General features: G+C 43.1%; 1 protein-coding gene across 3 annotated transcripts in view; it reads right to left on the bottom strand.

The window, feature by feature from the left end:
* c1h22orf39 (chromosome 1 C22orf39 homolog) overlaps positions 1-20936 on the bottom strand; it is a 49568-nt gene extending 28632 nt beyond the window's left edge. For all 3 annotated transcript variants that reach the window (XM_060929909.1, XM_060929900.1, XM_060929918.1), the window contains exon 1: positions 20855-20936. In XM_060929909.1, the coding sequence (XP_060785892.1) occupies positions 20855-20884 (30 nt within the window). In that variant the 5' untranslated portion in view covers positions 20885-20936. The remainder of the gene's footprint in view (positions 1-20854) is intronic.
* Between the last annotated feature and the right edge of the window lie 1184 nt (positions 20937-22120).

Raw genomic sequence — 22120 nt, 5'->3', positions numbered from 1 at the left:
TAGTTGTGAATTGCAACATAAAATGAAGATCACACATTGAGCTGAATTTTGGTTACTTTTTACTTGTAACGGACAATAATTTTATCTAAAATAGTTTTTCCTGCCTTAATCGATTTATTTCCATTTCACATGCATGCAGCTGTTGTAAAGTTCAGTGTGTTTGTGTAGAACTCTCTCAAACTGTAGGTTCATTACTCAATAATGTAGAAATAATAAAACAATCTATAACAAAAATTGTATGAAGAAAACAATAGGGTGCCAATACTTTAACAGTACTGTGTTGAGAATATTTATATATCCTTTTTTTGTTATATCGTCCACATCTAGGCTTGAAAAATAAAAATACACACACCTCGTGCTACATCATGACAGACAGGATAGCGTTTGAGTTTAAAATTGTTTAGTGTGTAGGTTGTGGGTGTTTTAAACAGATCTGGCAACCTGTAACTGAATCAGTGCAGCCGCTCTGTCATGATGCAGTGTGGGGTTCTTTTCTTCTTTAGGCGACTCATTTTAGATTTTTCGGATCACGGATCCGCCGACGGCAGTTAAATACTACCGCTAGAAAAATAAAAAAAAGTCTGTGCGTATTTTTATTTTAACTGTCGAAACGTACAAAAAGAAATTAAAAAAAAAAGTCACATATTTTTCTTGTAACAGCACTGTATCCCTGGTACTAGGTCATATTTCTTTAAGTAAAAAGTATTAGAATCGCAAATACAAACGACAATGTGTGTTGTATATATTCACTTCAGCTGAGTCCGAAAACGAAACTATTTACGACATTGAGTATTCACTTGAACGTTATGGTATTTACGACCGCTTTACAACAGTGTCAACCTCGTGCTGACCATGGCTGATGAGGACAGCATGGATTCCGAGCTATCGCCTCAACTGTACGTAAGCATAAAGTGTGGTACAGAAAAGTTTTTCACTGTCTCACTAACCAAAACGTGGGCGATTTCATCTCTCAAGCGTTGAAAGTAAACAATGAAAAGATCAAAATGATCTTTGGTTCTCAGAAAGAAGGTGGTGATGTAACGAGCGCGATGCCGAATATGCCTGCCATAACGTTAGTTCGCGATTTTGGCTGCAAGTATCTGACTGTGGAATTAGAAGAGGATGGTGCCGCAGAGAGTCCTATTGAATCAAGTAGCACGAACGTATCAGTCTTCGATGTGCTCATGAGAGCTCAACGGTCATATGACCACATACCTTCAGAGAAGTAAATACTGGAATGCTAGTCCGTGTTATAAACTTATACACAAGAACACACACACATTATGAGTGTGTGTAAGTGTCTCTTGAATTTAAATTATTTTATCATCTTAATCCGACATTGAAATTTTGCCATGCAAAAAAAAAAAAAAAAAAAAATTGGAAATGGACACTTATTTTTATTTCGACCGACATCATCAAAAATATGTTGAAAAAATCCGTGAACCTAAAGATAAAAAATGGGTGGCCTTAAATAAACCTAGAGGTGGATATTAAAAACATATATAAATATTTTTGCACAGCACTGTGTTCCTCTGATAACAGAAACAAAGCTCCAGCTCTCTCTGCTCTTAATCTGTTCTTTCAGGATTTATTATGCATGTTGCCCCTTGTTGAGTTTTTTATGCCCAAGTTGTCCGAAACCAAACTGGGTTTTCAGTGTCAAATAAGGAAGCGGCTTCACCTGTAAGAAAATCAAACACTTTCATGAAGGCGCTAACTCGAATGAGAGCAGAAAAAAAATAAACAAGATTCTTAAGCAAACTCTTCCATACTCGCTTCCGATTTTGTTTCTGTAAAATACAGTGGCATGCAAAAGTATTGGCACCCTTACTGAAAATGTCTGTTACTGTGAATAGTTAAGTGAGCACAAGATGAACTGATGACCAAAAGGCATAAAGGAAACGCGACATTTCTTTTCAGCGTTTTCTACAAGATGCGTATTATTTTTGGAGAGTGAAAAAAGAAAAGGAACACCATGCAAAAGTTTGGGCACCCCAATACATTTGAGTTCTTGGGTAACTTTTACCAAGGTTCCAGACCTTAATTAGCTTATTGAGCTGTGGCTTGTTCAAATTCTTCGTTAGGAAAGGTCAGATGATGCAGATTTCAAAGCTGTATAAAATTCTCTGACTCCTCAAACTTGTCCCTAAAATCAACAGCCATGGGCTCCTCTAAGCAACTCCATAGCATTCTGAATAATAAAATAATCGATGCTCACAAAGCAAGAGAAGGCTACAAGAACGTAGCAAAGTGTTTTCAGGTAGCTGTTTCCTCAGATTGTAAATGTTAAGAAACGGCAGTTAACAGAAACAGTGGAGATCAAGGTGAGGTCTGGAAGATGAAGAAAACTTTCTGAAAGAACTGCTCGTTGGATTGCTAGAAAGGCAAATAAAAAACCCTGTTTGACTGCAAAAGACCTTCAGAAAGATTTAGCAGACCCTGGAGTGGTGGTGCACTGTTCTACTATGCAGCAACACCTGAACAAATATGACCTTCATGGAAGAGTCATCAGAAGAAAACCTTTCCTGCGTCCTAGGCACAAAATTCAGCATCTGAAGTTTGCAAATGAACATCTAAATAAGCCTGATGCATTTTGGAAACAAGTCCTGTGGACTGATGAAATCAAAATAGAACTTTTTGGCCACAATGTGCAAAGGTATGTTTGGAGAAAAAAAAAAAAAAGGTGCCAAATTCCAGGAAAAGAACACCTTTCCAACTCTGAAGCATGGGTGTGGATCGATCATGCTTTGGGGTTGTGTTGCAGCCAGTAGCACAGGGCACATTTCATTGGTCGAGGGAAGTATGGATTCGAATAAATACCAGAAAATTCTGGAAGCAAACATCTGTAAAAAAGTTGAAGTTAAAAAGAGGATGGGTCCTACAATAAGACGATGATCCAAAACACACCTCAAAATCTACAACGGAATACCTCAAGAGGCACAAGCTGAAGGTTTTGTCCTGACCCTCACAGTCCCCTGACCTAAACATCATTGAAAATCTGTGGATAGATCTCAAAAGAGCACTGCATGCAAGACAGCCCAAGAAACTTGTAGAACCGGAAGCCTTTTGCAAGGACGAATATGTGAAAATCCCCCAGGTAAGAACTGAAAGATTATTAGCTGGCTACAAAAAAAAAGTGTTTACAAGCTGTGATACTTGCCAAAGGGGGTGTTACTAGGTACTAACCATGCAGGGTGCCCAAACTTGTGCTTCGAGCCCTTTTCCTTTTTTGTCATTTTGAAAATGTAAAAGATGAAAATAAAAAAATGTTTTTGCTTAAAATATAAAGGGAATGAGTCATCTTTAACTTTATGCCTTTTGAAGATCATTTCATCTTCAACTTGCTTAACTGTTCACGGTAACAGCAATTTAGACCAGGGGTGCCCAAACCTTTGCATACCACTGTACATTTTAAATACAATCATGAATTTCTCTGGAGTTTTCAGGCTTAGCTCCTCTCTTTGTATTCTTTAACCACTCATTTCCTCATTGTTCTTGAAACATTTGTTTCTATTTGTTAACATTTTTCTTGGTAACGGAGAGACAGTAATGCCTTTTATCCATTTCTCTGTTTGAACAAGCAAAAACAGCGCAAAAATTAACCATACTGAAGACAGATTAAGCCTTGCTAGCATGAAAGATGGTGTGTTTCTGACCCCAGCTGTAATTATCACATGAAGCAAGACATCATGCACAAGGGGTCTATAAACAGTATGCGTACTATACAACAGCGGGAGTAAATAAAATAACTTGCAAAAGCAGTAAATGAAACCTAGACTAAGAAAACAGCCAAGACATAATGGCGGATATGTGGTGAGGGACGCTTTTAGGAACTGAAATAAAAAGATCAAAAAGCCTTATTTTTGTGGTGCTAGTTTGTAATATATGCTCATTCCAACTTGTCCGGTCAGGCATGTCGAGGACATACAGTGGGGCAAAAAAGCATTTAGTCAGTCACCAATTGTGCAAGTTCTCCCACTTAAAAAGATGAGAGGCCTGTAATTTTCATCATAGGTAGACCTCAACTATGAGAGACAAAATGAGAAAAAAAAAATCCAGAAAATCACTGTCTGATTTTTAAAGAATTTATTTGCAAATTATGGTGGAAAATAAGTATTTGGTCAATAAAAGTTCATCTCAATACTTTGTTATATACCCTTTGTTGGCAATGACAGAGGTCAAACGTTTTCGGTCAGTCTTCACAAGGTTTTCACACACTGTTGCTGGTATTTTGGCCCATTCCTCCATACAGATCTCCTCTAGAGCAGTGATGTTTTGGGGCTGTCGCTGGGCAACACAGACTTTCAACTCCCTCCAAAGATTTTCTATGGGGTTGAGATCTGGAGACTGGCTAGGCCACTCCAGGACCTTGAAATGCTTCTTACAAAGCCACTCCTTCATTGCCCGGGCGGTGTGTTTGGGATCATTGTCATGCTGAAAGACCCAGCCACGTTTCATCTTCAATGCCCTTGCTGATGGAAGGAGGTTTTCACTCAAAATCTCACGATACATGGCCCCATTCATTCTTTCCTTTACATGGATCAGTCGTCCTGGTCCCTTTGCAGAAAAACAGCCCTAAAGCATGATGTTTCCACCCCCATGCTTCACAGTAGGTATGGTGTTCTTTGGATGCAACTCAGCATTCTTTCTCCTCCAAACACATTGAATTTTTACCAAAAAGTTCTATTTTGGTTTCATCTGACCATATGACATTCTCCCAATCCTCTTCTGGATCATCCAAATGCTCTCTAGCAAACTTCAGACGGGCCTGGACATGTACTGGCTTAAGCAGGGGGGCACGTCTGGCACTGCAGGATTTGAGTCCCTGGCAGCGTAGTGTGTTACTAATGGTAGCCTTTGTTACTTTGGTCCCAGCTCTCTGCAGGTCATTCATTAGGTCCCCCCGTGTAGTTCTGGGATTTTTGCTCACCGTTCTTGTGATCATTTTGACCCCACGGGGTGAGATCTTGCGTGGAGCTCCAGATCGAGGGAGATTATCAGTGGTCTTGCATGTCTTCCATTTTCTAATAATTGCTCCCACAGTTGATTTCTTCACACCAAGCTGCTTACCTATTGCAGATTCAGTCTTCCCAGCCTGGTGCAGGTCTACAATTTTGTTTCTGGTGTCCTTTGACAGCTCTTTGGTCTTGGCCATAGTGGAGTTTGGAGTGTGATTGTTTGAGGTTGTGGACAGGTGTCTTTTATACTGATAACGAGTTCAAACAGGTGCCATTAATACAGGTAACGAGTGGAGGACAGAGGAGCCTCTTAAAGAAGTTGTTACAGGTCTGTGAGAGCCAGAAATCTTGCTTGTTTGTAGGTGACCAAATACTTATTTTACTGAGGAATTTACCAATTAATTCATTAAAAATCCTATAATGTGATTTCCTGGATTCTTTCCCCCAATTATGTCTCTCATAGTTGAAGTGTACCTATGATGAAAATTACAGGCCTCTCTCATCTTTTTAAGTGGGAGAACTTGCACAATTGGTGGCTGACTAAATACTTTTTTGCCCCACTGTATCTCACTTGCCCAAATGCATGTTTCACTTGCCCCGGGCAATTGGGCAGTCCTTAAAGCATATACGCAGAGCCATGGCCTCACTTTCATTTATAAATGCCTTGAGACCTCAAGAATGGCACAGGAATAGTTTTAAGCATTAACAATAAATCTAATATAGTAATTTTTACGATTAAAGTGATTTATATAGGTAGCGGTCTGAGTGAATAACCTTGACGTCCGTAACGTCACAGCAGGAAGTCTATCGGTCTTGTCGCCATTTCCACTATGCTAAAACACAGAGCTGACTGCAACTCCGATCCTCCATTTCCAGCTAATTTATCGCCATGCCACATAGACACGTTTTTGGCAGGTGCAGCAACACGACAGAAGGTGGATTTACATTGCATTCATGGCCCAAGAATGTTCAAACTGCAAAGATTTGGACGCGTTTTGCGAGAAGTTCACAGGCACATTGGGCGCCTATGACGTGGTCTCTCCTCTGCTCATTTTACTAAAGACTCATACAAAACCTCTGATATGTTGAGGAGTGTTGGCTATAAGCCCGTATTGAAAGAGGGTGCAGTATCAACAATTGAAGAAAAAGAAAACTACAAGTATTTATTTTATTTATTTATTTTTTTAAAGGAAAGCGAGTTCAGTTGCACCAGCCCTCCCGGAGTGAGCCGAGGGTTGTTGCTATAACCCAGGACGGAACAGGACACGACATATCGCTCGGGCAGTGACTCCCCCCACAGTTGTTGCTAAAACTGGGGACATCCCGTTCCTTCTCGGGTTTTAGTAATTGCCTGAGCCCAGCAGTAATGGCAGAATACACAGTATGAAGAAAAGTGAATGAGTGGAGCAGCCATCTTATTTCTAAACTGGATATTGCTGCCGTCTCTCCCTTACGTGGAAGAAGTGAATGAATGGAGAACTGAACGAACAGCTGAAAGTCAGATTGTTTCAAAAACAAATCGGCCTTCAAGAAGCGAGAACACAAGACGGGTAAGCTCCGACTCTCATTTGGATTTAAAAAAAAAAAAACGTTGTTTACCTGCATTTAGATTAATACCTGTAACTTGTACTGTGTATTTAAGTTACTGGTGTAAGATTATTTAATTTGCTTCAGAATGTGATTGTCCAGTTCATCTGATTATTTAATTAGCCTTCTACATTTTATCAGTGAAAATGCATGCATGTACATGTATGTTGCACAAGTTATAACACCTATCCTGTTTTAATGAGAGTCAACCCACAATCAAAAAAACTTTGGAGGGAAATTTCTTGGACAGTTGCACTAAAAACATACGCAGGATGGCGGACAAGATTGCTCTGGACCCTTCCCATGTGCTGAATCAGGAGTACGAGCTCCTCCCTTCTGGAAGACGTTTCAGAATGCCTAGCTGCCGAAGAAACAAATATAAACAAACACCCTTCTCCCTCATTCTATATCACTGCTCAACCAAAGGAGAACAAAATAGCCCTCACACACATTTACATGGAATACATATTTCATTCAATATTATATTACACATCCCAGGAACATTTAAGGTTTTTAATTTATTGGACTGTGCTGCCCTAACAGCTTATGGATCTAGATGCATGACCGGACTCTGTAGGCTATATTGTGTTTGTGTGTCTTTTACTGTGCGTGGATTGTGGAGAAGTGCAATGCAAGACAAATTTCTGTGCAAACAGACATTAAAGTATTATCTTATCGTATCAATGAAGTCAAATCAGTCTTAGTTGAGCAAGTTGGTAACGGTACTTCTTACTTTCACCGTAAATTATTTATATGACTTTGGTCTATAGCTGTAAAAGGCCTTGGCCTTAAAACCGGTTCCTGCTGTGATGTCACGCACTCAGGGCTGGCTGGCTCAGCGGGGCAGCTTGAATGCCAACTTTGCGGTCGATTTTAACTCCCAAAAATATTTTTTTTAATTCCCATTTATGCAGCATACAAGAGTCAAGGATGGAGATACTATCCACTCAGAAATTTATTTTAAAATAAAGGCTTTGCGTATCTCCTTTAATGTCGAGCCCTGAGAATTATTTTGTCCAAGGCGGATGGACTCTCATTTTGTATACCTGCCCTCTCATTATCCATGACTGATAGAATATTAAAGGAGATTAACAAAATCTTTCTGGGCTTTATCTAGAAAAATAAGCCTCACAAGCTTTTTATAAAAAAAAAGAAAAGAAAAAAAAATGCTGCTCACTGAAAGTAGAGCCCCAGGAGGTTTAGACTTTTTGGGCTTCACTGACACAGTTAACTCATTTAGGATTGAATGGATTAAGAGGTGCCTTGTTCAGTCCAAATCCTAATGGTTTTTCATCCCTAATCATATATTTAACCAGACTGTGGTCTTTCCTTTGTTCTTCAATGTAACTATGCTCCTACGAAACTACCCATTATATCATCTAAATTTCACCAGCAATGTCTTCTTGCCTGGAAATTATGGCTACGTTCACACTGCAGGCTGAAGTGACTCAAATCCGATCTTTTCGCCCATATGTGACCTGTATCCGATCTTTTATTGACAATATGAACGACACAGATCCGATTTTTTCAAATCCGACCCAGGCCGTTTGGATATGTGGTCCTAATTCCGATTCCTATCGGCTCTTTTCATATGCGACTTCAGTCTGAACCGCCAGGTCGCATTCATCCGACTTACACGTCATCAACAAGCCACAAACGTCACTATTCTGCGCTCAAGTAGGCGGCGGGTCTCTCAAAAAAAGTTACAACAACATGGCGCATAATCACGGGTGCAGATAGAGGGTGGGACTCGTCCCACCCAGATTTAAATTCACCTCGCTCGGTCCCCCCCACTTATAGGGAGGAAAAAACGTCTATGCTGTCTTTCTTTGCATAAGGCAAACCTCACGGAAAAATCAAAAGACTAATTACCATTCGGTTTATTGAGGTGCACGGCAGTGTATACATAGTTGCAACAACTCACATAAAACAAAACAAAGACTGATATTCGGTTGGTTGAGCTGCGCAGACTGCACAGGTTGCGAGCTCGAGCTTGGTTGCTATGGTTACTAATAACAAGTTTGACAGGCATATCGGGGTTGGGGTTGGTTTGCTGGCAGCTTTGTCCCCCCCCAGTTTTTTGTCCCTCCCAGTTCAAAAAACGTATCTGCGCCCCTGCGCATGACGTCAATGCGAGGGACGCTTCGGGCTGTGAAGGTTCTGAATCTTCTCAATGGAAGGACGCAGAGGTTAGGGAGCTGATTTCCATTTGGGGGGATGCAGCTATTCAAGCTAGATTGGATGGGTCATACCGCAACCGGGCGGTTTTACTTCCGTAAACACTGGCCATGCTCACTGCGTGTGACGTCGTCGTATCCTGCAATGCGCATGTGGAACACTTTTAGGTCGCTTTTCGTTCATACTGAGGATCACATACAAGTCGCATATATTTGTTAATGTGAATGACCTCACAAAAAAATCGGATTTCACAAAAAAAATCGGAATTGAGCATTAAGCCTTACAGTGTGAACGTAGCGATATGTTTCGTTCATAACTTCTCACCTCACAAAATGCTTATTTAGAACAATGTAGATATTACAATTAAAAATAAATCCCTATTTTACCCCAGATGGTTTGAAAATGACATTCATGATGTTATTGCTTTATTTGATAGAACTGGCTCTATATTGACTTATGAACAATTTGTGTCACGCCATGGCCTCCCAGTCCCATTTAGGGAGTTTAATTTATTAATTAAAGCTATCCCTGAGGGATTAATATAACTAATTAAAAGTCACCTCTCTTGTGGTTTGCCTACTAGTAGTCTAACAACTTTTATTGAATGGGATTAATGTGGTAGACAGAAAATGTGACAAACATGTTCGCCAGATTTTTCAGGTCAGAAAAAGAACTGCACCAAGGGGGAAATTTTATTGGGGATCTCTGATTCAGGATATTAATTGGAAAAAAGTGTGACTTCTACCTAACAAATACTGCATTACAAATAAAGTGAAAGAAGTTAATTTTAAGATTCGTCACAAAATTTACCCTATTAAAGGGGTACCAAATATATAAAGTTGCTGATGTGACAAAGTAACGTATTCTTAAGTATTCTATCAAATTTATATACTAGAAAACAACGAAATATCTTGGTAATTGTAAATATAATAGTCGGTACGCTAAACGGCACAAGAGTCGCCATTTTTAAAAGACCGTGACGTCAGCCCTACCCACTGCACTAGGAGAGAAGCATGTAATCATGGCGTCGGGCGCATCAAGTGAAAGCGACAGCTCTGTCGAATCATACGAAGAGATCCCGCAAGACACACTGCAAGCAGGCTATGGCTTAGAAGGGTATCAGTTTGAACCAGGTTTGTGTAGCCGATCACTTACAATTCATCCTACTTTCCGATTCACACGTGCTAGTCCCAACCTCAATGAGCCAACACAACTGGGCACATACATACGTCATGAGTGTTACGCAGAGAAAATGAACGTGCATTCTGATTGGATAAAATTAATATCATGGCGGGCTGTTCAAACTGCGGAAATAGTTTGCTCGAGCTACTTTCAAAACACTATAACTTTCCAACCTTAGAACAAAAAACTTTTGTAAGTCTTGAATAAGGTTCGTTAATGTGTGTTTTATTGTTATATTTACTCTATATATTGCCCTCTGTTCCCCTTTAATGTTACCTTAGCTAAATATACAGACATAAGCACTGATTGTTCTTTTTGTGAGGACATGGACGAAACATTGCTACATTTTTTTTTTTTTTAATGTGAAAGGACTAAAACAATTACCTCTTTAGCCATCTCGAAACACCGTACTCCCTTAGGGATAAAGATTATTTTTATTATGAAAACCCCACAAACAAATCACTGGAATGTGTCAGTCAAAGTCCTTCCTGCACCATTCATGGTGCCTTTGGCGGTACCGATCTCCGTTTCATAGCCCTCGGCCTCTCGCCTAGATTACTTAGCTAGGGTTACAGTGGGGGGGCTGGTCCTCTGGTAACCGTGAGAGTTTAACTCCCCACTCACATCTGTATTGCAGCGTGCCTTGCCAAATGGCAGTAGACACCATTTTTATAATTTGGTATGACCCAACTGTGAGTACAACTCACGATCTCCTGATCGAGAGGCAGACACACTAACCAGTAGGCCACTCGCCAGTCTGGAATGTGTTGAACTTTATTTTGCAGGCTAAATGTTTCCTTCATTTAAAAATAAAATAAAAAAAAAACAGTCAGGTATGTTGCCTGTTCCACACAGTCCTAAAAAGATAATTGTATTTCCTCTTTTCCCCCTTATAATGATGTATTATTGTGCCATGTTGTCCTTGCGGTGTTGTTAAATGTGCTGTGATATGCATCAATTTTAAATAAATAAACAAACAAACAAAAACAAACTTCACAGAAATGCCTTTCCTTCTTGTGTTGCCATCCACCGTGTTGCCACTCTGGACACAATGAAGAAAAGCCCAGAGGTACCAGATTATTAAATGGCATCCCCACTATATAGCAAGTAGGGAGCGATATCGGACACAAGGAAAACTTCCGGCTTGATTACGTCAGCATTCGAAGGAGAGCGCACGTGTCTTTTGACAGCGTTGGCAGATGATGGTCACTTTGATTTCCGCTGTACGTTTTTCTTCTGTCCTATGAAGTCTCACACAGGTCTCAGCGAATCTCATGCAGTGCTCAAAATTCGCAGTGGTCCGGTCGCCCGAGGCGACTTAATTTGTCATTTGGCGGGTAATTCCTGTCACTAGTCAGCCCGGCTGGCTAGTTCAAAATAAAAAATATATATGAAGCGAAGATTCAGACTAGGGCTGTGCGATATATCGAATATACTCGATATATCTCCGAAAATTCCGTGTGAGATACATATAATTATATCGTAACTATCAAGTATTTTATGGTCATCTGCCGACTTGCGTTTGTTTAAAACCTTTTCAGGTGGTTTTCTCCCTGTCCCTCAGGCAGTAACGCGAGAGGCTGCCTAAGGGTAAAAAAAAACAAAAACAAAAAAAACAATGTCACGCACTCGCCAACCAATCCCGGGCGACATCTCGGTGCTGAAAGGAACTTGCGGGAAGATTTCCTAGTTTCAGTTTACAGTGCTGACTCAGTTCGTGAAATCGCTGGTATTGCATTGGCTACCGTGTAAGCTCTGTCAATTTCAACAACAAATTAAAAATGGAAGCGGACGAATTGGTTCCTAAAAGAACTAGTAAGGGGTCAGTCATCTGGCATTTTTTTTGGATATCGCGAGGACGACATGGAACAGCAAATGCCAATTTGTAAAGTGTGCAAAAAAAAAAAAAGTAGTATCAAAATACTCGGGTCTTGAAATAAATGCACATTAGTCATGAACAATGGTAACTACTCTCTTCTGTGTTATTTTTGACAGAAGTAAAATTCATACATGAACAAATTTTGGCGAGTTGATTTTCTGTTTGGCTAGTTACTTTGGAAGGTAACTTTGGACAGCTGGCTGGTGAAAAAATATATGAATTTCGAGCCCTGTCATGTCATTGCTTTGACATATGGACTGATATATTACACAGCATATTTCAAACATTCAACTTGCTATAGCAGTGACAAAATAGCTGTCAGAAATGCATTCCTACATTTTAGAAAATGAGAAACAGAGTATTGATAATAAAAAAAAAAATAAAAACTTGCCTAAAGAACCCAGACTTTGTACCATCTACCATGGATTCAGGATTTAACAAATGGGCTAACAAGGGGCTAATATAATCAAATGTTTCAGGGACAAACATTGAAATCATTCACACAACTCCAAAAAGAATTTAACTTACCAGCTAATGACTTTTACAAATTCTTACAGCTAAGAGATTATTTACAAAAACACCAGGAATGGGAGAACATTTGTAAGACACCATCTAAATTAGAGGAAGTGTTGTGGTCATTTTCAGAGGACAAGTCAAAAAAAGGGGTTATATCAAAAATCTATAAAGTACTACAATATGAATCTAATGATAACTTTGACATCAAAGAAAAATGGGAGCTGGAAGCCATCATCATAATATCAGATGAAGAATGGGAGGAAACATTTAAAGAGGGACACTAACTAACAGCCCAACATGGAGGGAATTCGATTGGAAAGTAAAAACGCGCTACTTCAACACCCCATTTATTACATCAAAATATAGCAATGCAACTGATTTATGCTGGAGGGAGTGTGGAGCGGTGGGTGACACCACCCATATATTCTGGGATTGCCCAAAAATAAAAGATTTCTGGGAGAATATTCAGAAGGAAATTAAACAGATTATGGGTATTAATTTTCCTATGGAACCGGCACTGTACATTTTGGGTATAATTCCTGACAGTATGACAGACAAGAGCTCTAAATATTTACTAAGAATCCTGCTGCTGATCGCAAAAAAGACAATAACAGCTTCCTGGTTGAAACCACAGCCTCCAAGTATAACACAATGGAGAGACAGGGTAAAAAATGTGTTTATCATGGAGAAAATTACAGCAAGACTACAGTTGAAAACAGACTTGTTTGATAAAAGATGGTCATTATTAAAACAAGCAATGCCAGAACTCTAATCTCCTCCACTTTTTTTTCTCTTCTCTTTGGAGCGTCTTTTTTTCTTACTTGTAAAAAGATTCGTACTTTGTACTGTTGTTTTTCTCACTTGTAAAGTGCATGTATTCTGTACTGTTTTTTTTCTTTCACTTATAAGTACATGTAGTCTGTACTGTTGATTTTCTCACTTGTTAAGTACACGCACGGTACTCTGCGGTCTTTTTTTTTTCTCCTCTTTGGAGCGTGTCTTTCTCCTCACTTGTAAAACTTTGTACTGTTTTTCTCACTTGTATAGTGCATGTACTTTGTACTGGGTTTTTTTTCTTCCCACGTGTAGAGTACGTGTACTCTGTACTGTTGATTTTCTCACTTGTAGAGTGCACATGCTCTGCGTGGTTTTTTTTTTTTCACTTGTAAAATGCACGTCCCCTCCTAGAACTGCCACCTTATTGTGGTGGAGGGGTTTGTGTGCTTGAATGATCCTAGGAGCTATGTTGTCGGGGGCATTATGCCCCTGTTAGGCTGCTGGGCCATAGAAGGTTCACGCTGCACGCTGCATGCTGCACACTACACGCTACACGCGTGTAAAGAAAAGTGGACAAACGTAGCATGACTTGCTCTGGGCCATAGAACGGCGTTCACGTTGCACGCTGCACACTTCACGCGTGAAGCGAGAAATGAACATGCACACTTTTTTCTAGGCGTGAAGATGGAAATTCCAGTCAATGCATGCGGTCACCGCCGCGCCAGCCAATCAGAACGGGTCTAGGGAGATAACTCTATGCTTTCAGGGGAAAACTTCAGAAAAAATATAATTGAATGGTATAATTGAAAAATAGTTCTTCATCGGGATTGTCAAGCAGATTATAGAATGTTCGGTGAAATTCACCACGGGTTTCTCTCAGAAGGAAGTGTTCTCGGCTCCAAATTCTGTTCCTTTTTCTCTTCCTCTGTCTCAGTAAAAGCAGAATGAGGCAATCGTCGTCATCCGAAGAGTCCGTATTGTTGGTTACTCGGTCAAAGTAGAACAGACGCAACACGTGAACATCCAAGCATGAAGTTTAATGGCCCAGGGTCCGGTTCTTCACGTGAACGTGTAGCGTGTAGCGTGCAGCATGCAGCGTGCACCTTCTATGGCCCAGCAGCCTTAGGGTTTCCCAAGGCAGACAGGTCCTAGGTGACAGGCCAGACCAAGAGCAGTTCACCAAAAAACCCCTATGGAGAAAAAATCCAGGACCGTGACGTCGCCCGGTAGGACGCAGCCGGGGCCCCACCCTGGAGCCAGGCCCGGGGTTGGGGCTCGTATGCGAGCGCTTGGTGGCCGGGCCTTTGCCCATGGGGCCCGGCCGGGCTCAGCCCGAAGAGGCGACGTGGGCCCGACCTCCTGTGGGTTCACCACCCACAGAGGTAGCAGTAGGGGTTTGGTGCAGTGTGGATTGGGTGGCAGTCGAAGGCAGGGGCCTCGACGACCTGATCCCCGGACACAGCGGCTGGCTGTTGGGACATGGAATGTCACTTCGCTGGGGGGGAAGGAGCCTGAGCTTGTGCGGGAGGTTGAGAGGTACCGGCTAGAGATAGTCGGGCTCACCTCCACGCACAGCTTGGGCTCTGGAACCCAGCTCCTCAAGAGGGGCTGGACTTTCCACTTCTCTGGAGTCGCCCGTGGTGAGCGGCGGCGGGCTGGTGTGGGCTTCCTTATAGCTCCCCAGCTCAGCCGCCATGTGTTGGAGTTTACCCCAGTGAACGAGAGGGTCGCCTCTCTGCGCCTTCGGATTGGGGAGAGGGCTCTTGCTGTTGTTTGTGCCTACGGACCAAATAGCAGTATAGAGTATCCGGCCTTCTTGGAGTCCCTGGGAGAGGTACTGAGGGGTGCTCAGACTGGGGACTCCATTGTGCTACTGGGGGACTTCAATGCTCACGTGGGCGATGACAGTGACACCTGGAGGGGCGTGGTTGGGAGGAACGGCCTCCCCGATCTGAACCCGAGTGGTGTTTTGTTATTGGACTTCTGTGCTAGTCACAGTTTGTCCATAACGAACACCATGTTCGAGCATAGGGGTGTCCATAAGTGCACGTGGCACCAGGACACCTTAGGTCGGAGGTCGATGATCGACTTTGTAGTCGTGTCATCTGATCTCCGACCCTATGTCTTGGACACTCGGGTGAAGAGAGGGGCTGAGTTGTCAACTGATCACCACCTGGTGGTGAGTTGGATCCGCTGGCGGAGGAGGAAGCTGGACAGACCTGGCAGGCCTAAACGTATGGTGAGGGTCTGCTGGGAACGTCTGGCCGAGCACTCTGTTGGGGAGGTCTTTAACTCCCACCTCCGGGAGAGCTTTTCCCAGCTTCCGAGGGAGGCGGGGGACATTGAGTCTGAGTGGACCATGTTCTCTACCTCCATTGTGGACGCAGCTGTTCGGAGCTGTGGCCGCAAGGTCTCCGGTGCCTGTCGTGGCGGCAATCCCCGAACCCGGTGGTGGACACCGGAAGTAAGGGATGCCGTCAAGCTGAAGAAGGAGTCCTATCAGGCCATGTTGACCTCCGGGACTCCTGAGGCAGCCGACGGGTATCGGCAGGCCAGGCGTGCTGCAGCTCGGGCAGTTGCAGAGGCAAAAACTCGGAACTGGGAGGAGTTCGGGGAGGCCATGGAGAAGGACTATCGGTCGGCCTCGAAGAAATTCTGGCAAACCGTCCGGCGCCTCAGGAGGGGGAAGCAGTACTCTGCCAACACTGTTTACAGTGCGGGTGGGGAGCTGTTGACCTCGACTGGGGACATTGTCGGGCGGTGGAAGGAATACTTTGAGGATCTCCTCAATCCCACCGTCATGTCTTCCACTGAGGAGACTGAGGCTGATGACTCAGAGGTGGACTCGTCCATTACCCAAGCCGAAGTCACTGAGGTGGTTTGCAAGCTCCTCGGTGGCAAGGCACCGGGGGTGGATGAGATCTGCCCTGAGTATCTCAAGTCTCTGGATGTTGTGGGGCTGTCTTGGTTGACACGCCTCTGCAACATCGCGTGGCGGTCGGGGACAGTGCCTCTGGAGTGGCAGACTGGGGTGGTGGTCCCTCTTTTTAAGAAAGGGGACCGGAGAGTGTGCTCCAATTATAGGGGAAATCACACTTCTCAGCCTCCCAGGGAAAGTTTACTCCAGGGTACTGGAGAGGAGAATTCGACCAATAGTCGAACCTCGGATCCAGGAGGAACAATGCGGTTTTCGTCCTGGTCGCGGAACACTGGACCAGTTCTATACCCTTCATAGGGTGCTCGAGGGTTCATGGGAGTTTGCCCAACCAGTCCACATGTGCTTTGTGGATCTGGAGAAGGCATTCGACCGTGTCCCCAGTGGTATTCTGTGGGGGGTGCTTCGGGAGTATGGGGTTCAGGGCTCTTTGCTAAGGGCTGTCCGGTCCCTGTACGAACGGAGCAGGAGTCTGGTTCGCATTGCCGGCAGTAAGTCAGACCTGTTCCCGGTGCATGTTGGACTCCGTCAGGGCTGCCCTTTGTCACCGGTTCTGTTCATAATTTTTATGGACAGAATTTCTAGGCGCAGCCAGGGGCCGGAAGGAATCCTGTTTGGGAACCACAGGATTTCATCTCTGCTTTTTGCGGATGATGTTGTCCTGTTGGCTTCTTCAAACCAGGACCTTCAGCATGCACTGGGGCGGTTTGCAGTCGAGTGTGAAGCGGCTGGGATGAGAATCAGCACCTCCAAGTCCGAGGCCATGGTTCTCGACCGGAAAAGGGTGGCTTGCCCTCTCCAGGTTGGTGGAGAAGTCCTGCCTCAAGTGGAGGAGTTTAAGTATCTCGGGATCTTGTTCACGAGTGAGGGAAGGATGGAGCGTGAGATCGACAGGCGGATCGGTGCAGCCTCCGCAGTGATGCGGTCGCTTTACCGGTCCGTCGTGGTGAAGAAGGAGCTGAGCCAAAAGGCGAAGCTCTCAATTTACCGGTCGATCTACGTTCCGACTCTCACCTATGGTCATGAGCTTTGGGTAATGACAGAAAGAACAAGATCGCGGATACAAGCGGCTGAAATGAGTTTCCTTTGCAGGGTGGCTGGGCGCTCCCTTAGAGATAGGGTGAGAAGCACAGTCACTCGGGAGGAGCTCGGAGTAGAGCCGCTGCTCCTCCACATCGAGAGGAACCAGCTGAGGTGGCTCGGGCATCTTTTTCGGATGCCTCCTGGACGCCTCCCTGGGGAGGTGTTCCAGGCATGTCCCCCCGGGAGGAGGCCCCGGGGAAGACCCAGGACACGCTGGAGGGACTATGTCTCTCGGCTGGCCTGGGAACGCCTCGGTGTTCTTCCCGAGGAGCTGGCCGAGGTGTCTGGGGAAAGGGAAGTTTGGGCTTCCATGCTTAGACTGCTGCCTCCGCGACCCGGTCCTGGATAAGCGGAAGAAGACGAGACGAGAGACGAGACGAGACGAAAATGCACGTATTCTGTACTGTTGATCTTCTTACTTGTAAGGCGACTCATTTTAGATTTTTTGGATCACAGATCCGCTGACGGCAGTTAAATAGTACCGCTAGAAAAATAAAAAGTCTGTGCGTATTTTTATTTTAACCACCGAAACGTACAAAAAGAAATGTAAAAAAAAAAACCTCACATATTTTTCTTGCAACAGCACTGCATCCCTGGTACAGGGTCATATTTCTTTAAGTAAAAAGTATTAGAATCGCAAATACAAACGACAATGTGTGTTGTATATATCCACTTCAGCCGAGTCCGAAAACGAAACTATTTACGACATTGAGTATTCACTTGAATGTTTTTATGGTATTTACGACCGCTTTACAACAGTGTCAACCTCGTGCTGACCATGGCTGACGCTGACAGCATGGATTCCGAGCTATCGCCTCAACTGTACGTAAGCATAAAGTGTGGTAAAGAAAAGTCTTTTAACTGTCTCACTAACCAAAACGTGGGCGATTTCGTCTCTCAAGCGTTGAAAGTAAACAACGAAAAGATCAAAATGATCTTTGGTTCTCAGAAAGAAGGTGATGTAATGAGCGCGATGCCAAATATGCCTGCCATAACGTTAGTTCGCGATTTTGGCTGCAAGTATCTGACTGTGGAATTAGAAGAGGATGGTGCCGCAGAGAGTCCTATCGAATCAAGCAGCACGAACGTATCAGCCTTCGATGTGCTCATGAGAGCTCAACGGTCATATGATCACATACCTTCAGAGAAGTAAATACTGGAATGCTAGTCCGTGTTATAAACTTATACACAAGAACACACACACACATACATTATATATATATATATATATATATATATATATATATATATATATATATATATATAAATCTTAATCCGACATTGAAATTTTGCCATGTAAAAAAAAAACTGGACAAGGACACTTATTTTTATTTCAACCGACATCAAAAATATGTTGAAAAAAATCAGTGAACCTAAAGATAAAAAAATGGGTGGCCTAAATTACACGTACTTTGTACTGGGTTTTTTTTTTTCTTACTTGAAAAAGTACTCGTACTAAAGAGAATGTTGATCAAGGCTAACGGAATGGAGGCGAGATTTGGTCGAGGAGAAATATGACGTACAAGTACAAGAATACGGACTGATATTTACAAAGATATATTCAACACCAAGGGAGGGGGGAAAAGAAGAAAAAAAGAAATTTTCAATTTCTAGAATTACAAGCAAGTGTAACTGTATATTAGGGTGCATCAGTTGCCCCCTACAAATGAAAAGTTCCTCCAATCATGATGTATTTTTATGTTCCTTTTGGTAAGAAAACATACTGGGTGAAATATTTTGACAAAATTCAAAAGTTTAATGGTGGCACCAGGAGCTCAAAGTTATGGAAAAAGCTGCTATTTTATGACAAAATTTTGATCACTTTTCATGAAACATTATGGCACCTTATAGAGTATACCAAATATCTTAGATACACATTTTTAGTACATATTCTAAATATATTATCAAGCACAGTTTGAGTTTTAGCTGTTCATTGAATCATTGTTTAACTACTTTTAAACAATACAAATGTATTATGAAATCACATTAATGCTTCTCAATCCCTTGCAACGGTTCTTAACATAGGGTGACCAGATTTCCCTAGTCTGAAACCGGGACACTTTTGCGCGCGACCATGCTCATGCACGCACACCTTTTATTTTACATAAACGTAACACTCAGAAAGGTGCGCTTATCATTTTGTTGAAGCTCACATTTATCAATGTATGGCCAAACTGTCAGAATGGTATGTTAAACAGAAACAAAAAAGAGACAAGTGATTTGAGAATATACACTCAAGCAAAATAGCACTAAAGGAGGAGAGGGGCAACAGCCCGAGGAAAGCTCCCACAGGAGCGCACATCATTTGCAACATAGGCTACCCAACTCAGTACAAGAACAAAGCACAGGAACAAAGCTAAAGCGACTGTCAATCCACCCACCCTAAACAAAATGCATTAGCCTACGTATATTTACAAGAAGAGTGAATCTTTTCCAGTTTTAATGTGATCCTGTATATCGGCGTTACCACCGTGGGCTACGGAGAAGGAACACTTACAGTGTGTGCAGTAGGCTTCGTGCGCATTGTTCTGCACCTCTCGGAGGAAGGGGTAGGTGCCCTGTAAATCTTTGGAAAAGGTACATTTTCTTTTCGGCATAATTGCTGCGGCATTACTGCTGCTAGCTGCTAGACAAAGAACATTCGCGCCAGTTAATGTTTATTTTATTGTTGCATGGCAACACATTCTGTTGTCTGGAATAATGTGGCTAAATAAACACCCATGCCACAGGGGGCAGTAACCAGGAAAGTTTGTGATTCCTGTCAATTCATCAAAATAGTAAATGCAGACATTTCTCCGCTAATGATTCCCACGCTGTTCAGTCGCAAACGTCGCGAGTGGCGAAAACCGGGACATATCCGTGTCCCGACAGACTTTTGTCGGGACTCGGGACACACAACCCCAAATCGGGACTGTCCCGGTACAGCCGGGACGTCTGGTCACCCTATCTTAACATGATCTCTGGGTCACAAGAAATCAATAAATGGAGTCCAACATTGTGATTCAAACCTTACACGAAAACATAAAATAAGTGGTTTTTGGCAAAAAAAAAAAAAAAAAATGAACCTCATGGTGCCACCATTAGACTTGAATATGGTCAAAAAATTTTACAGGATGTCTTTATTGGTGAAAAGGAACACCCAAACAAAAATGCCTCAGATTTTATGAAAGTGAGGGCAACTAATGCACCCTACTGTATATAATATACATCTCCCCTGTGTTTAAGTTATGTATGTATGTATGTAGTTGTCAAATAAAAAATAAGTTCCAAAAAAAAAAAAAAACTTGCCTTCAGCTCCCCTTTAAAGTGTGACTTGAGAATCCCAAAGATTTTATTTTGAGCCTAATCCTTGTCTGAACCCCTTACACTGACCCTGAGACAGAGGACCTGGAGAGTCTTCAGGTACCTCATGGAAGCCGCCATTTTGTCTACCTGAACTTTCCTCCAGGAAATCGCACAGGGATGCTGATGTGTATGCAGTCTACTGCAAAGTGAAGGGGGGGGGGCTATACAAATGTACATAAACCGTAAGTGTATATATCTCTATCTGACTAGCTTTCTAAACGCTCGGTGTGGTTCTGCGTTAACTTTGCGTTATATAACGCGTATATTTGTGTGAGATGCAAAAAGACATGCTCGCGCGCGGTCCTCACACGAACTAACTACACATTACACAAGCCTGAGCGATAGCTTAAAGCAGAGAAGACAAACATACACAAACTCATATATAAACAAATTCAAAAAGAAAGAAAAACGTACTCGCCAAGATAACGGCTGTGTCTCTCCCATCTCGCCCACTTCTTCTTGGGCTGGATTGAGCTTTCTGATTCTGGACTGCCACCTAATGGCTACAGTGGTGCTTGAAAGTTTGTGAACCCTTTAGAATTGCCTATATTTCTGCATAAATATGACCTAAAACATCATCAGATTTTCACACAAGTCCAAAAAGTAGATAAAGAGAACCCAGTTAAACAAATGAGACAAAAATATTATACTTGGACATTTATTTATTGAGGGCGGCACGGTGGTGTAGTGGTTAGCGCTGTCGCCTCACAGCAAGAAGGTCCTGGGTTCGAGCCCCGGGGCCGGCGAGGGCCTTTCTGTGTGGAGTTTGCATGTTGTCCGCGTGGGTTTCCTCCGGGTGCTCCGGTTTCCCCCACAGTCCAAAGACATGCAGGTTAGGTTAACTGGTGACTCTAAATTGACTGTAGGTGTGAATGTGAGTGTGAATGGTTGTCTGTGTCTATGTGTCAGCCCTGTGATGACCTGGCGACTTGTCCAGGGTGTACCCCGCCTTTCGCCTGTAGTCAGCTGGGATAGGCTCCAGCTTGTCTGCGACCCTGTAGAAGGATAAAGCGGCTAGAGATAATGAGATGAGAGATGAGATTTATTTATTGAGGGCGGCACGGTGGTGTAGTGGTTAGCGCTGTCGCCTCACAGCAAGAAGGTCCTGGGTTCGAGCCCCGGGGCCGGCGAGGGCCTTTCTGTGTGGAGTTTGCATGTTCTCCCCGTGTCCGCGTGGGTTTCCTCCGGGTGCTCCGGTTTCCCCCACAGTCCAAAGACATGCAGGTTAGGTTAACTGGTGACTCTAAATTGACCGTAGGTGTGAATGTGAGTGTGAATGGTTGTCTGTGTCTATGTGTCAGCCCTGTGATGACCTGGCGACTTGTCCAGGGTGTACCCCGCCTTTCGCCCGTAGTCAGCTGGGATAGGCTCCAGCTTGCCTGCGACCCTGTAGAAGGATAAAGCGGCTTGAGATAATGAGATGAGATGAGATTTATTTATTGAGGAAAATGAGTGGCAAAAGTATGTGAACCTCTAGGATTAGCAGTTAATTTGAAGGTGAAATGAGAGTCAGGTGTTTTCAATCAATGGGATGACAATCAGGTGTTCCACAACACATGGTTGTGGAAGTGTATCATGGCATGAACGAAGGAGATTTCTGAGGAGGGAAGCAATGGCTGAGTCAGGAGGACTGAGGTGTGATCCGGGAGGTACAGGAAGTGAGATTGAGATAGACGAGTT

This window comes from Neoarius graeffei, chromosome 1, assembly GCF_027579695.1.
Source record: "Neoarius graeffei isolate fNeoGra1 chromosome 1, fNeoGra1.pri, whole genome shotgun sequence".
Taxonomy (NCBI): Eukaryota; Metazoa; Chordata; class Actinopteri; order Siluriformes; family Ariidae; genus Neoarius; species Neoarius graeffei.
This window is presented reverse-complemented; position numbering and strand designations above follow the sequence as displayed.